This window comes from Panulirus ornatus, chromosome 10 (assembly GCF_036320965.1).
Source record: "Panulirus ornatus isolate Po-2019 chromosome 10, ASM3632096v1, whole genome shotgun sequence".
NCBI lineage: Eukaryota > Metazoa > Arthropoda > Malacostraca > Decapoda > Palinuridae > Panulirus > Panulirus ornatus.
The window spans coordinates 5174634-5189275 of NC_092233.1; the positions used below are offsets into that span (position 1 = coordinate 5174634).

A 14642-nucleotide genomic window follows, 5' to 3' on the forward strand; every position below is an offset into this window, starting at 1 on the left:
AAATGTAGGAGTAGGATGATAAAAGTATTGAAAAAGGTATTTGCTTTGAAGAATGTCTGTGAGAAATATTTAGAAAAACAGATAGATTTGTATGTAGCATTTATGGATCTGGAGAAGGCATATGATAGGGTTGATAGAGATGCTTTGTGGATGGTTTTGATAGGATATGGTGTGGGAGGTATGTTGCTAGAAGCAGTGGAAAGTTTTTACCAAGGATGTAAGGCATGTGTACGAGTAGGAAGAGAGGAAAGTGATTGGTTCCCAGTGAATGTTGGTTTGCAGCAGGGGTGTGTGATGTCTCCATGGTTATTTGATTTGTTTATGGATGGGGTGTTCAGGGAGGTGAATGCAAGAGTGTTGGAGAGAGGGGCAAGTATGCAGTCAGTTGTGGATGAGAGGGCTTGGGAAATGAGTCAGTTGTTATTTGCTGATGATACAGCGCTGATGGCTGATTTGGGTGAGAAACTGCAGAAGTTGGTGACTGAGTTTGGTAAAGTGTGTGAAAGAAGAAAGTTGAGAGAGAGTAAATGTGAATAAGAGTAAGGTAATTAGGTTCAGTAGGATTGAGGGACAAGTTAATTGGGAGGTAAGTTTGAATGGAGGAAAACTGGAGGAAAATAAGTGTTTTAGATATCTGGGAGTGGACTTAGCAGCTGATGGAACCATGGAAGCGGAAGTGAGTCACAGGGTGGGGGAGGGGCGAAGGCTCAGGGAGAGTTGAAGAATGTGTAGAAGGTGAGAATGTTATCTCGCAGAGCATAAATGGGCATGTTTGAAGGAATAGTGGTTCCAACTGTGTTATATGGTTACGAGGCGTAGGCCATAGATAGGGTTGTGCGAAGGAGGGTGGATGTGTTGGAAGTGAAATGTTTGAGGACAATAGGTGAGTAAGTAATGAAAGGGTAAGAGAGATGTGTGATAATAAAAAGAGTGGTTGAGAGAACAGAAGAGGGTGTGTTGAAATGGTTTGGACACATGGAGAGAATGAGTGAGGAAAGATTGACAAAGAGGATATATGTGTCAGAGGTGAAGGGAAGAGGGAGAAGTGGGAGACCAAACTGGAGGTGGAAGGATGGAGTGAAAAAGATTTTGAGCGAGCGGGGTGAAAGGCGTTCAAGGAATAGAGTGAATTGGAACGATGTGGTATACCGGGTTTGACGTGCTGTCAATGGATTGAACAAGGGCATGTAAAAATTCTGGGTTAAACCATGGAAAGGTGTGTGGGGCCTGGATGTGCGTAGGGAGCTGTGGTTTCGGTGCATTACACATGACAATTAGAAACTGAGAGTGAACAAATGTGGCCTTTTTTGTCTTTTCCTGGTGCTACCTCTCTGGGTGTGTGTTTGTGTGTGTGCTATTTCATGTGTTGTGGGGTGGCGATGGGAATGGATAAAGCCAGCAAGTATGAATATGTACATGTGTGTATATGTATATGTCTGTGTATGTATATGTATGTATACGTTGAAATGTATTTATTCTTTATTTATGCATAGTCGCTGTCTCCTGTGTTAGCGAGGTAGAGCAAGGAAACAGATGAAAGAATGGCCCAACCCACCCAGTTTCACGTGTATATACATAAACAAACAAAGCACATATATATATACCTATACATTTTAATGTATACATACATATACATACACAGACATATACATATATACACATTTACATATTCATACTTGCTGCCTTTATCCATTCCTGTCACCACCCTGCCACAAATGAAAAACAGCACCCCCCCTCTCCATGTGACTAAACCATTTCAATACAACCTTTTCTGCTCTCTCAACCATGCTCTTTTTATTACCACACATCTCTTACCCTTTCATTACTTAATTAATCAAACCACCTCACACCAAATATTGTCCTCAGACATTTAATTTCCAACAAATCCACCCTCCTCCGTACAACCCTAACCATAGCCCATGCCTCACAACCATATAACATCGTTGGGACCACATTTCTTCAAACATATCCATTTTTGCTCTCTGAGATAACATTCTTGCCTTCCACACATTCTTCAGTGCTCCCAGAACCTTCACCCCCTCCCCCACCCTGTGACTCACTTCCACTTCCATGGTTCCATCCGCTAGTAAATCCACTCCCAGATATCTAAAACACTTTACTTCCTATAATTTTTCTCCATTCAAATTTACCTCCCAATTAACTTGTCCCTCAACCATACTGAACTTAATTGCCTTGCTCTTATTCACATTTACTCTCAACTTTCTTCTTTCACACACTTTACCAAACTCAGTCACTAATTTCTGCAGTTTCTCGCCCAAATCAGCCACTAGTGCTGTATCATCAGCGAACAATAACTGACTCACTTCCCAAGTCCTCTCATCCCCTACAGACTGCATACTTACCCCTCTCTCCAAACCTTTTGCATTCACCTCCCTAAGAACCCCGTCCATAAGCAAATTAAACAACCATGGAGACATCACGCACTCCTGCCGCAAACCGACGTTCAATGAGAACCAATCACTTTCCTCTCTTCCTACTCGTACTCATGCCTTACATCTTTGAAAAAAACTTTTCACTGCTTCTAGCAACTTACCTCCCACACCATATACTCATAATACCTTCCACAAAGCATCTCCATCAACTCTATCATATGCCTTCTCCAGATCCATAAATGCTACATACAAATCCATCTGTTTCTCTAAGTATTTCTCACATACATTCTTCAAAGGAAACACCTGATCCACACATCCTTTACCACTTCTGAAACCACACTACTTTTCATCAATCTGATGCTCTGTACATGACTTTACCCTCTCAATCAATACCCTCCCATATAATTTCCCAGGAATACTCAACAAACTTATGCCTCTGTAATTTGAACACTCACCTTTATCCCCTTTGCCTTCGTACAATGGCACTATGCATGCATTCTGCCAATCCTTAGGCACTTCACCATGAACCATACATACATTGAATATCCTTACCAACCAGTCAACAACACAGTCACCCCCTTTTTTTATAAATTCCATTGCGATGCAATCCAAACCCACTGCCTTGTTGGCTTGCAACTTCCGCAAAGCTTTTATTACCCCTTTTCTGTTTACCAAATAATTCGCCTGACCTTCTCACTTCGCACACCTCCTTGACCAAAACACCCTACATCTGCCACTCGATCATCCAACACATTCAACAAACCTTCAAAATACTCACTCCATCTCCTCGCATCACCTCTACTTGTTATTTACCTCCCCATTAGCCCCCTTCACCAATGTTCCTGTTTGTTCTCATGTCTCACGCACTTTATTTACCTCATTCCAAAACATCTTTTAATGATACGCTCTCACCCCAACTCTCATTTGCCCTTTTTTTCACATCTTGCACCTTTCTCTTGACCTCCTGTGTCTTTCTTTTATACATCTCCCAGTCATTCACACTACTTCCCTGCAAAAATCATCCAAATGCCTCTCTCTTCTCTTTCACTAACAATCTTACTTCTTCATCCCACCACTCACTTCCTTTTCTTATCTGCCCATCTCCCACCTTTTTTCATGCCACAAGCATCTTTTGCACAAGCCATCACTGCTTCCCTAAATACATCCCATTCCTCCCCCACTCCCCTTACGTCCTTTGCTTTCACCTTTTTCCGTTCTGCACTCAATCTCTCTTGGTACTTCCTCACACAAGTCTCCTTTCCAAGCTCACTTACTCTCACCACTCTCTTCACCCCAACATTCTCTCTTCTTTTCTGAAAACCTCTACAAATTTTCACCTTCACCTCCACAAGATGATGATCAGACATCCCTCCAGTTGCCCTTCTCAGCACATTGACATCCAAAAGTCTCTCTTTCACGTGCCTACCATTAAACACATAATCCAATAATGCTCTCCATCCATCTCTCCTACTTACATACATATACTTATGTATATCTCTTTTTAAACCAGGTATACCCAATCACCAGTCCTTTTTCAGCACACAAATCTACAAGCTATTCACCATTTCCATATACAACACTGAACACCCCATGTACACCAATTATACCCTCAACTGCCACATTACTCACCTTTGCATTCAAATCACCCATCACTATAACCCAAGCCAGTCTCGTGCATCAAAGCTGCTAACACACTCACTCAGCTGCTTCCAAAACACTTGCCTCTCATAATCTTTCTTCTTATGACCAGATGCATAGGCACCAATAATCACCCATCTCTCTCCATCCTCTTTCAGTTTTACCCATGTCAATCTAGAGTTTACTTTCTTACACTCTATGCCATACTCTCACAACTCCTGCTTCAGAAGCAGTGCTACTCCTTCCTTTGATTTTGTCTTCTCACCAACCCCTGACTTTATTCCGAAGACATTCCCAAACTACTCTTCCCCTTTACCCTTAAGCTTCGTTTCACTCAGAGCCAAAACATCGATTCCTCTCCTCAAACACATTACCTATCTCTCCTTTTTTTCTCATCTTGGCTACATCCACACACATTTAGACACCCTAATCTGGGCCTTCAAGGAGGGTGAGCATTCCCCGCATGACTCCTTCTGTTTCCCCTTTTAGAGAGTTGAAATACAAGAGGGGAGGGTTTCTAGCCCCCCTCTCCTGTCCCCTTTATTCACCTTCTAGAATACGCGGGGAATGCGTGGCAAGTATTCTTTCTCCCCTATATAAATGTATATGTATGTATATGTGCATGTATGGGCATTTATGCATATACATGTGTTTGTGGGTGGGTTGGGCCATTCTTTATCTGTTTCTTTGCGCTACCTCGCTGATGCGGGAGATGGCGATTAAGTACAATAATAATAAAAAAGTTAATGATTAGGGGTTCTGATGTTTGTGGATAGGAGAACCAAAGAAGAACTCCATGCACTGTTTCAGAAATTTGGAAGTAGGAAAGACAGATGCAAGTGGGTTTTCTTTCAGAGAGTTGCGTAAGATAAGAGAGGTTACTTTGAATTTATATTTTGGTTGAGAAGGTAAACTCGGTTTGTGGAATTGAAGCAGAAGTATTGAAATATTTCATGTAAAAGGAGGCAAACTGTTGGACCTTTAAGGAAGAAAAAGACAATTCAGGTGTAGCAAGGTTTTACAGTTTTGCAACACCTCTTATGTGCTTCTGAGATGTAGATCCAAAAGAGAAAGATCATAAGACAGAGCATCTAATGCATAGAAATAGAGACAGTGGATTTAGAGGAAATACATAGAATTTAAGTAAGTGTGAGCAGAAATGGATATAGATTATTCAGTACTCTTTAGATTCAAAGAACAGCTTCACAAGCTTATATACTAATGACTTCTGTGTTATTTTCAGTGGACAACAGATAATGACATTGCTGCAGCTGTCCAGAACCTTGGTGTTAATGACTTTTTGGATGTTAAGTTCTTTGAAAACCGTGCCAATGGTCAGAGTAAAGGTTTCTGTGCCATATCTCTGGGCTCAGATCCCAGCAGTCGTATAGTAATGGAGAAACTGCCCCGTAAGGAAATACATGGCATGAATCCTGTGGTCACCTTTCCCAGCAAGCAAGCCCTTAACCAGGTCAGGATAAGTAAATACCTGAATAGACAGGTGAAGTCAGAGATCGATGCAGATTTATTACCCACTAATGAAATGGGAAAAATTCTTCATTATGTATCTCTTGTTGTTAATAACTTGATAGTGACCCTTACAACTTGTAAATAATTTACTGTGAACAGTCAATGATTTGAGATCATAATATTTTAATACTTTCAGTTTGAGTCTCAGAGCAAAACTCGTGCAAGTCCTCAGCATCAACATCGTGGCGGCCCTGGTGGTCCAGGTGGCCACCCAGGTGGGGGTCCAGGGGGACCTGGAGGACCTCGAATGCCACCACCAGGTCGTGGCATGCCTCCACCAGGGATGGAGCATAGACCACCAGGCCCGCCTGGTCCCCATGGTCCACACGGTGGGTCACATGGTGGCCCACATGGAGGCCCTCATGGTGGTCCTCATGGAGGTCCTCATGGCCCTCATGGACCTCCAGGCCCACATGGTCCTCCTGGAGGGCCTCATGGACCCCACGGTCCCCATGGTGGACCCCCAGGACCTCATGGGCCTCCAGGCATGGGTCCCCACGGGCCTCATCAAGGTCCTCCACGTGGACCTCCTCCACACACCATGCAAGGTAAGTTTTCATGCTTGCTGTACCTTTATGTTGAGGATTTGTAATGCAGGTTTTGCTTAACCCAGTATTACTAAACTTGAGCTCAGGAGCAACATTACAGGTGCCCTAATTATGCCAAGGGATTTTCCCTAAAAGAGGCTAGTGTATAAGAGTTGAAAATAACTAATATAGGTGGACTCCATTCCTAGGTGATGCCCTAGTTCAGCTTTTGGCAGAGATTTTCTATTGTATTAGATTTTCATGCACACAAAAAAAGCTCTTGGACAGAATACTGTGAATGATATTGAAAGAACATCATGAATTTATATGCTGTACTCACCAGTACATATTGTTTTCTGAGGAAAGGGTGATATAGGTAATAGACTTGTTGATGGTGTATGCATTGACAAGCACTAAGGCTCCTTTACCATTCACTAGCTCTGTAATACATTCTAGCTTTATCTCAAGGGTTAAGATCTGTTTTGGTTTCATTTTCAGAAGCATTTGTAAGATGGTTGCACATGAATAAAGTTATGAATACTATATGGCTTCACACATTAGGAAGCATGAGGTATTTGGGGTCCTTAGGTCCCATTATTCATTATGATATCCACAAATGTTTTTGTTTGTTTGTCTCATTGTCATTGTGTGCCCTTTTGTATTTGTTATATCCCTATGATTAGGTGAGAGAGAATACAACCTGTGCTTTTGCTATGTGTAGTAGTGGAAGTAAGGGAATGGAAATTCTTTCCTTCTGTATCTTTTTCACAGTGACCAACATGGTACAGGTGAAACATGCCCCAGTCAAGGCCATCTCAGATGAAAAAAAAAATCTAGAGAAAAAGAAAAAAGAAATGAATAATTTTCTGTGTTTATGTAGATTTTACTGTTAGTTGGAAAGGTCATGGGAAAAGAGGGAAAGACGAAAGACTGAAAGGAGTTCCAAAGTATTGCTGTATGAGGAAAGGAGGTAACATAGCTGTCAACTTTATGTGATCAGTCTCATCACAGAAACTATGGGAAGTAGTAGACAGATGCATGGCTCAGGTCAAAGGCATGGTGATTGATCAAGACGTATGGAGGGTAGAGGGCAACTCACCAATGTGAGCTGTATGTGTACATTCCTTCTGTGTACTTCTAGATGGCAGCACTTTTGGATCTTTGGTGCTCATTTTGAAAAACCTTAATGCTATAAAGCAATTTGGTGAAGGAAAATGTTCTATGCCAGGGCATCTTAATGATTTATGCCATTGCCCAAAAGCAGTTTATGCAGGTAGAGAGTTAACTAGCTCTATAGCTGCAGGTTTTTTATTTTTTATGTTGGAGGCTTCAGTCATGGACAAAAGTCCGCATCAAGGCCAGGCCTTAATTGAAATACAGAGGTTGATGAAAGGGAAAAAGAAGAGACAAGGGAGAGTATTTACCACCTCACACCACATATTGTTCTCAAACATTTCATTTCCAACACATCCACCCTCCTCTGTACAACCCTATCTATAGCCCATGCCTTGCAACTGTATGATGTTGTTGGAACTACTATTCTTGCAAACATACCCATTTTTGCACTTCAAGATAACATTCTCTCTTTCTATGCATTCTTCATCTTTCTCAGAACCTTAACTCCCTCCCCTTCCCTATGACTCACTTCCACTTCCATGGTTCCCTTTGCTGCCAAGTCCACTCCCTGATATCTAAAGCATTTCTCTTCCTCCAGTTTTCTCCATTCAAACTCACTTCCCAACTAGCTTGTCCCTCAACCCTACTAAACCTAATAATCTTGCTCTTATTCACATTAACTCTCAAGTTTCTCCTTTCACACACTTTTCCAAACTTAGTCACCAACTTCTGCAGTTTCTCACTCGAATCAGCTACCAGTGCTGTATCATTGGCAAACAACAATTGACTTACTTTCTAGGCCCTCTCATCCCCAATTGACTGCATACTCGCCCCTCTCTCCAAAACTCTCGCGTTTACTTCCCTAACCACCCCAACCATAAACAGATTAAACAACCATGGGGACATCACACATCCCTGCTGCAAACAGACCTTCACTGGGAACCAATCACTCTCCTCTCTTCTTACTCGTACACATGCCTTCCACAAAGCATCTCTGTCAACTCTATCATGTGCTTTCTCCAGATCCATTAATGTCATGTACAAATCCATCTGTTTTTCTAAGTATTTCTCACACATTCTTCAAAGGAAACACCTGATCCACATGTCATTCTCCACTTTTAAAACTGCACTGCTCCTCCTCAGTCTGATGCTCTGTATTTGCTTTCACCCTCTCAGTCAGTACCTTCTATACAATTTTCCAGGAATGATGAACAAACTTATGCCTCTGTTGTTGGAATACTCACCTTTATCCCCTTTGCCTTTGTACAGTGGCACTAAACATGCATTCTACCAATCCTCAGGCACTTCACCATGATCCATACACCCATTAGATATCCTTACCAACCAATCAACAACACAGTCACCCCCTTTCTTAATAAATTCAACTGCAGTACCATCCAAACCTGCTGCCTTGCTTGATTTCATCTTCTGCAAGGCTTTTACCACCTCTTCTCTCTTCACCATACCACTTTCCCTGACTATCTCACTTCGCACACCACCCTGACCAAAACACCCTACATCAGCCACTCTGTCATCAAGCACATTCAACAAACCTACAAAATACTCACTTCATCTTCTCACTTCATCACTATCTGTTATCACTTCCCCTACTTGCCCCCTTCACCGTTGTTCCCATTTATTCTCTTGCTTTACACACCTTATTTACTTTCTTCAAAAGCAATGTTTTTATTCTCCCTAAAGTTTAATGATACTCTCTCACTCCAACTCTCATTTGCCCTCTTTTTCAATCCTTGCACCTTCCTCTTGACCTCCTGCCACTTTCTGGTATACATCTTTTAGTCACTTGCACTCCTTCCTTGCAAGTATTGTCCAAATGCCTCTCTTCTTTTTCACTAACAACATTACTTCTTCATTCTACCTTTCCCTACCCTCTCAAATCTGGCCTCCTCAGCTTTCTCATACCACATGCATCTCTTGTGCATGCCATCACTGTTTACCTTAATACATCCCGTTCCTCACCCACTCCCCTCTCGTTATTTGTTTTCACCTTTTGCCATTCTACACTCATTCTCTCCTGGTACTTCCTCACATGTCTCCTTTCCAAAGTCACTTACTCTCACCACTCTTTTCTCCCTGACATTCTTTCTCCTTTTTTGAAAACCTTTACAAATCTTCTTCTTTGCCTCCACAAAATGATGATCAGATATCCCGCCAGCTGCTCCTTTCGGCATATTAAGATTTAAAAGCTTCTCTTTTACATGCCTATCAGTTAACACTTAGTCTAATAATGCCCTTTGACCATCACTCTTAGTCTAATAATGCCCTTTGACCATCACTCCTACTCACTTATGAATACTTGTGTATATCTCTTTTTAAACTGGGTATTCCCAATCACCAGTCTTTTTTCAGCACACAAATCCACAAGCTCTTGACCATTTCCATTATTGTTGATAACTTTTATTCACAGGCCCTGGACCACGAGCACCTCCTCCTCCGGCTCACATTCAGCGACCCATGCATCCTGGAGGGCCAGGTGCTCCACCACCAGCTCATGGTGGGCCACCTCCTCGTGGACCACCACCTAACATAGGTCCTCCACCTGGCCAGCATGGACCTCCACCTCCCCGTGGACCTCCCCCACCTATTGACCCAAGGGCACAACCACCAAGGCCAGACTTTATACAGGGTGAGTCTATCTTCTGCAGAAGAGCAGCTTCTCTTTATGCATTACAGTCACAAGATTGAGGGAGATGGAGGAGGTTTTATTGCATGGAAAATTTTCTTAAAAGATATCCTTGTAGTGACATGTTTAACATGAAATTTACTGTAGTTTGTAGTATATTATATATCCCACTTAAAATTTGTGCATTTTAGTTTTACTGATAAAATTATTTATTTTCATCTGGAATTGCCTTTCCCAGTTTAACATCTTGGCAGTAAGAACAAGTGAACCGTAACCTTATTTGCACACATCCATTCTCTAGCTGTCTTATATAATGTATTGAAACTGGTGCCTAACATTCACATATTACATCATGGTTTATCTTGATCCCTTCTTTGTGCTCAGATTTAGCCCTCTACATCATATTGCCCAGATACTACACACTAATTCAATTCCTTAGTGTTACCAGACTTTGCCTGCTTGTGGTTATGCCACAAATGTACACCTTCAGTGTACAATATCAGTAAAGAACTTCACATTCTAAGGGAGTCCATCCTTTCCTTGCTATTGATTTTAGTGCAGTCTTAAAGAAACCCCTCGTGAATGGGTCCTTAGTAGTATATATCTATAATGATAACAAAGTTCATTCTGTCCACAGCATGCCTCTCACTCATGAATTTTCATGTCTTATAACCTCAAAGCCTGCATCACTCCATCTTTTTGTTTCCTTTTTACATCTCTCCCTCTCTTTGCTCCCTCCTCTTTTGATATGTAGATCCTCAGTGTCAGCCATTTCTTCATTCATCCTCTCCATATGCTTGCAGTATTTCAGCAAAACCTGGTTGCCCATTCACTGTTTGAATGTTTATCTATCTATCTATCTCTGATACCTGTTCCCTCTAGGAACTCTCATCAAGGTGGTGGCCATGGCAGAAATGTCTGCACTTATCCTTGCCCTTGTATTCTTCCCTTGCATACACCATTCCACACAGTCTTCTAACATTTCTCTCCCTCCAGTACTCTTCCACTGTATTTCCTCATTTCAGAGGTGTTCTTCCTCTCATGCCATCCTCTTCAGTCATACTGTTGTATTCCACATGCTCAAACCTCTCATTCAGAGTATTACGTTTCACCTGCTTTACCCGTCCACAAATCTTTGCCTTTGCGTTTCCTGCCATACCAAATCCCTCATACACCCTTTCATTTCTTTCAGCATTTCATCTAATCATACCACATGATTCACTTGAATAACTCATTTCCACAGCTTCTTGACCTCTGTGGCTCATTCCATTTCCATGTTTTGGCTGCATAGATCAGGGTTGGGAGGACTATGCTGTCCCTTAATCCTTTCATCACTTTTATACTTACCTCGACCCTTTATTATTCTTTTAAGGGACCCAGTGACCTTTTTACTCGGCACTGCTCCCACTCATACCTCTCCTTCCATATCATCAAACTTAGTCAAGATAGCTCCCATATATGTAAATTCTCTCCTCTTCCAGTCTTTCTCCACCCATATATATAACACAGTTTAGTATACATCTCTCTCTCTTTAGCGCTTTGTGTTATGTATACTTTCACTTTTTTTTTCCTTTCACAACACCATTACTTTAATTTTACTCACATTTATCTTCTATCACTTATGCATATACACATCATACAGCACACTTATGCATATCATAAAGCACACTTACAACCTTCTGCAACTCATCTTCACTCTCTGCAAACAACACAGCATCATCTGCAAACAGGAATGTCACTAGCCACCAAACTTCATCACTTTCACAACACCATTACTTTAATTTTACTCACATTTATCTTCTATCACTTATGCATATACACATCATACAGCACACTTAAGCATATCATAAAGCACACTTACAACCTCCTGCAACTCATCTTCACTCTCTGCAAACAACACAGCATCATCTGCAAACAGGAATGTCACTAGCCACCAAACTTCATATCTACATTCCATTTTGCTTTCATCTCTCTTATCACTCCATACATATATAAGTTAAAAAGCCACAGGACATCACACAGCCATGCCTCAGACCCAGATGTATATTGAAACTTTTGCTCAACTCTCCATCCACTCTTACACATGCATTTGCTCCTCTATAGAAGGCTTTCATGGCATCCAACAATAGTTTCTCTTCCCCATGTATGCTTGTCACATTTCACAAAGCATTCCACTTGACTGTTACATGCTTTCTTTAGATCCACAAAAGCTGGGTATAGCTTCTTACCTTTCGCTAGAATTCTAATCATCCATACTGTAATAATCTGGTGCCTTTTCTAAAACCCCCCTGCTCATCACCTATACATCATTCTGTCACTTTCAACACTATCAATCAACAACACTTGGATATGCTTTTCTCTCTTTTACAGTCACTCTTTACATGTTGAACTCTCCTGACACCTTGCACCACTCTTAGACAATTCATTTCCAATACACCCAGTTCTGTGGTATCTTTTGCATTCAGTCTTCAAGACTCACATCAGTACAACATGCTTAGGACCTCTTTACCCTCAGACATACCTGTCTTTACCTTAAAAATTATTTGCTCTTTAATGCACAGAAAACCTTAGCCCTCTCTTCTACCTTGTGAATTTCTTCAGGCCCCATGTTTCCATCTACTGCCACATTCACTTCTACGGACCCTAAGCTCTCCACTTCCTCTAGGTCCACCCTTTTAAACTTAAACTATTGTTTCACCCCCTTGCTCCACCTCATTGCTTTTTTTAACTCAACTTTCTTTGAACAGCCTCCCAAATTCTGACATCAGCTTCTAAACTTTCTCTTTAGAGTCCAGTATTTTGTTTCGTATTTTTAAGGTGCTGTCAGTAGGCTGAACCAGGATTTATGAAGTGTCAGGAGGAAACCTCAGAATATTTGGTGAGGCTTGGCTGTGGATGTTGGGCTCTAGTTTCAGTGCATATTACTTGTCAGCAAGAGATTGGATGTGCGTGAGTGGGGCTGTTGTTCATGTATTCCTGGTGATACCTTGCTAAACCTGGGAACAACCAATTGGTATGAAAAAAAGGACCTGGTTATAGTTTGGTATACCCTTTTTATCATCATAATGGAAAGACCTATGTGGGCTAACCCATTGTGGTGGAAAATCAGGCATATTACATTTTTATAAGTGATGAAGGAGAGATTTCAAAATCAGACCAAGGAATTAAGCAGTGAATAAACTTACCTATTATGATGACTTGAGTTTTTCATCACATTGTAGTTGAAAATGATATTTGAAACTCTTGTCATGATACTAGAACACTGAGAGATTTGCCTATGTTAGATTTTGAAATGCTTTGTTGTATTTTGTGAATGGAAAAATTACCATTAAGATTTTCATTTTCTTTAACGCTTAATTTATTGTTATTTACATAAGTATATTAAGCAGAATCATCTTGGAACCTTTGTCAGTGCTTATCTCCATGAATTGTTAGTTCCAGTAGCAAGGTTTAGAAATCATAACAAAGTTTATTTGTTACTCTGGCTTTTCCACAGGTGAAACATTGCCTCTGTTTACCCCATAGGTAGCAGTGGTTAAAAACATCCAAAGATATTTTTGATTTCTGTTAAGTTTTATATATATTTTCAGAATAACAAATGTCATATTGTTCATATTATTAAAGCCCAGAAACACAAAATGCTGAATATTCTGTACCTGACAGATTGCAGGCAGATGAATGCGACTTCTCCAAAACTTCTTTCTTTTCTTTCATACTATTCGCCATTTCCTGCACTAGCAAGGTAGCACCAAGAACAGAGGACTGGACTCCTGAGGGAATATCCTCATGTCCCCCTTTTCTGTTCCTTCTTTTGGAAAATTCAAAAAAAAAAAAAAAAAATGCAGCATAAACACTTTATTGGTGGAAAATTATACTGCCTAACAGATTTAGTCTTCCTCAAGTGACTTGTCACAAAGAGCAGACTTTATAAGTTTTTTGCTTCCTCCAAAATTCATAAGTATTTTTTTTTTGTCTTTTTTTCCTTTTCATAATCCCCCTTATATTTCAATCAAAACCTGGCCTTGATGGGGACTTTTGTCTGTGACTGCAGCCTTTAAGAAAAAGAAAAAACTGAGTTGACTTGAACCTTCCACTTAGTAACTTTGAGCAGGTATGATTACAGTTAGGCTTCCTGTCGTGTAACCCCACCCTATTTAGGCAGCTCATATAGGTAGAGTTTGAAAAACTGTATTTCTAAAATGCATAAACTCCCAAAGTCCGTGTTCTAGTGCATTAAAAGATTATTGCCAACTGTGAGCATGAGTTTCTGGTAAACGATTTTAATACATTTTTATTTATTTTTTTTTTTATTTTTTTTTTTTTGCCGCTGTCTCCCGCGTTTGCGAGGTAGCGCAAGGAAACAGACGAAAGAAATGGCCCATCCCACCCCCATACACATGTATATACATACGTCCACACACGCAAATATACATACCTACACAGCTTTCCATGGTTTACCCCAGACGCTTCACATGCCCTGATTCAATCCACTGACAGCACGTCAACCCCGGTATATCACATCGCTCCAATTCACTCTATTCCTTGCCCTCCTTTCACCCTCCTGCATGTTCAGGCCCCGATCACACAAAATCTTCTTCACTCCATCTTTCCACCTCCAATTTGGTCTCCCTCTTCTCCTCGTTCCCTCCACCTCCGACACATATATCCTCTTGGTCAATCTTTCCTCACTCATTCTCTCCATGTGCCCAAACCATTTCTGTTTTATACAGTTTATTTTATTTTATTTATTTTTATTATACTTTGTCGCTGTCTCCCGCGTTTGCGAGGTAGCGC

The 14642-nt window shown here is 41.0% G+C and overlaps 1 protein-coding gene across 2 annotated transcripts in view; it reads left to right on the forward strand.

Annotated features, from left to right (window-relative positions):
• The window catches only part of Cpsf6 (cleavage and polyadenylation specificity factor subunit 6), a 153326-nt gene that overhangs the window by 83951 nt on the left and 54733 nt on the right, over window positions 1–14642 (forward strand). For both annotated transcript variants that reach the window (XM_071665447.1, XM_071665448.1), the window contains 3 exons: window positions 5275–5502; window positions 5698–6109; window positions 9633–9851. In XM_071665447.1, coding sequence (XP_071521548.1) covers window positions 5275–5502; window positions 5698–6109; window positions 9633–9851 — 859 coding nt within the window. The remainder of the gene's footprint in view (window positions 1–5274; window positions 5503–5697; window positions 6110–9632; window positions 9852–14642) is intronic.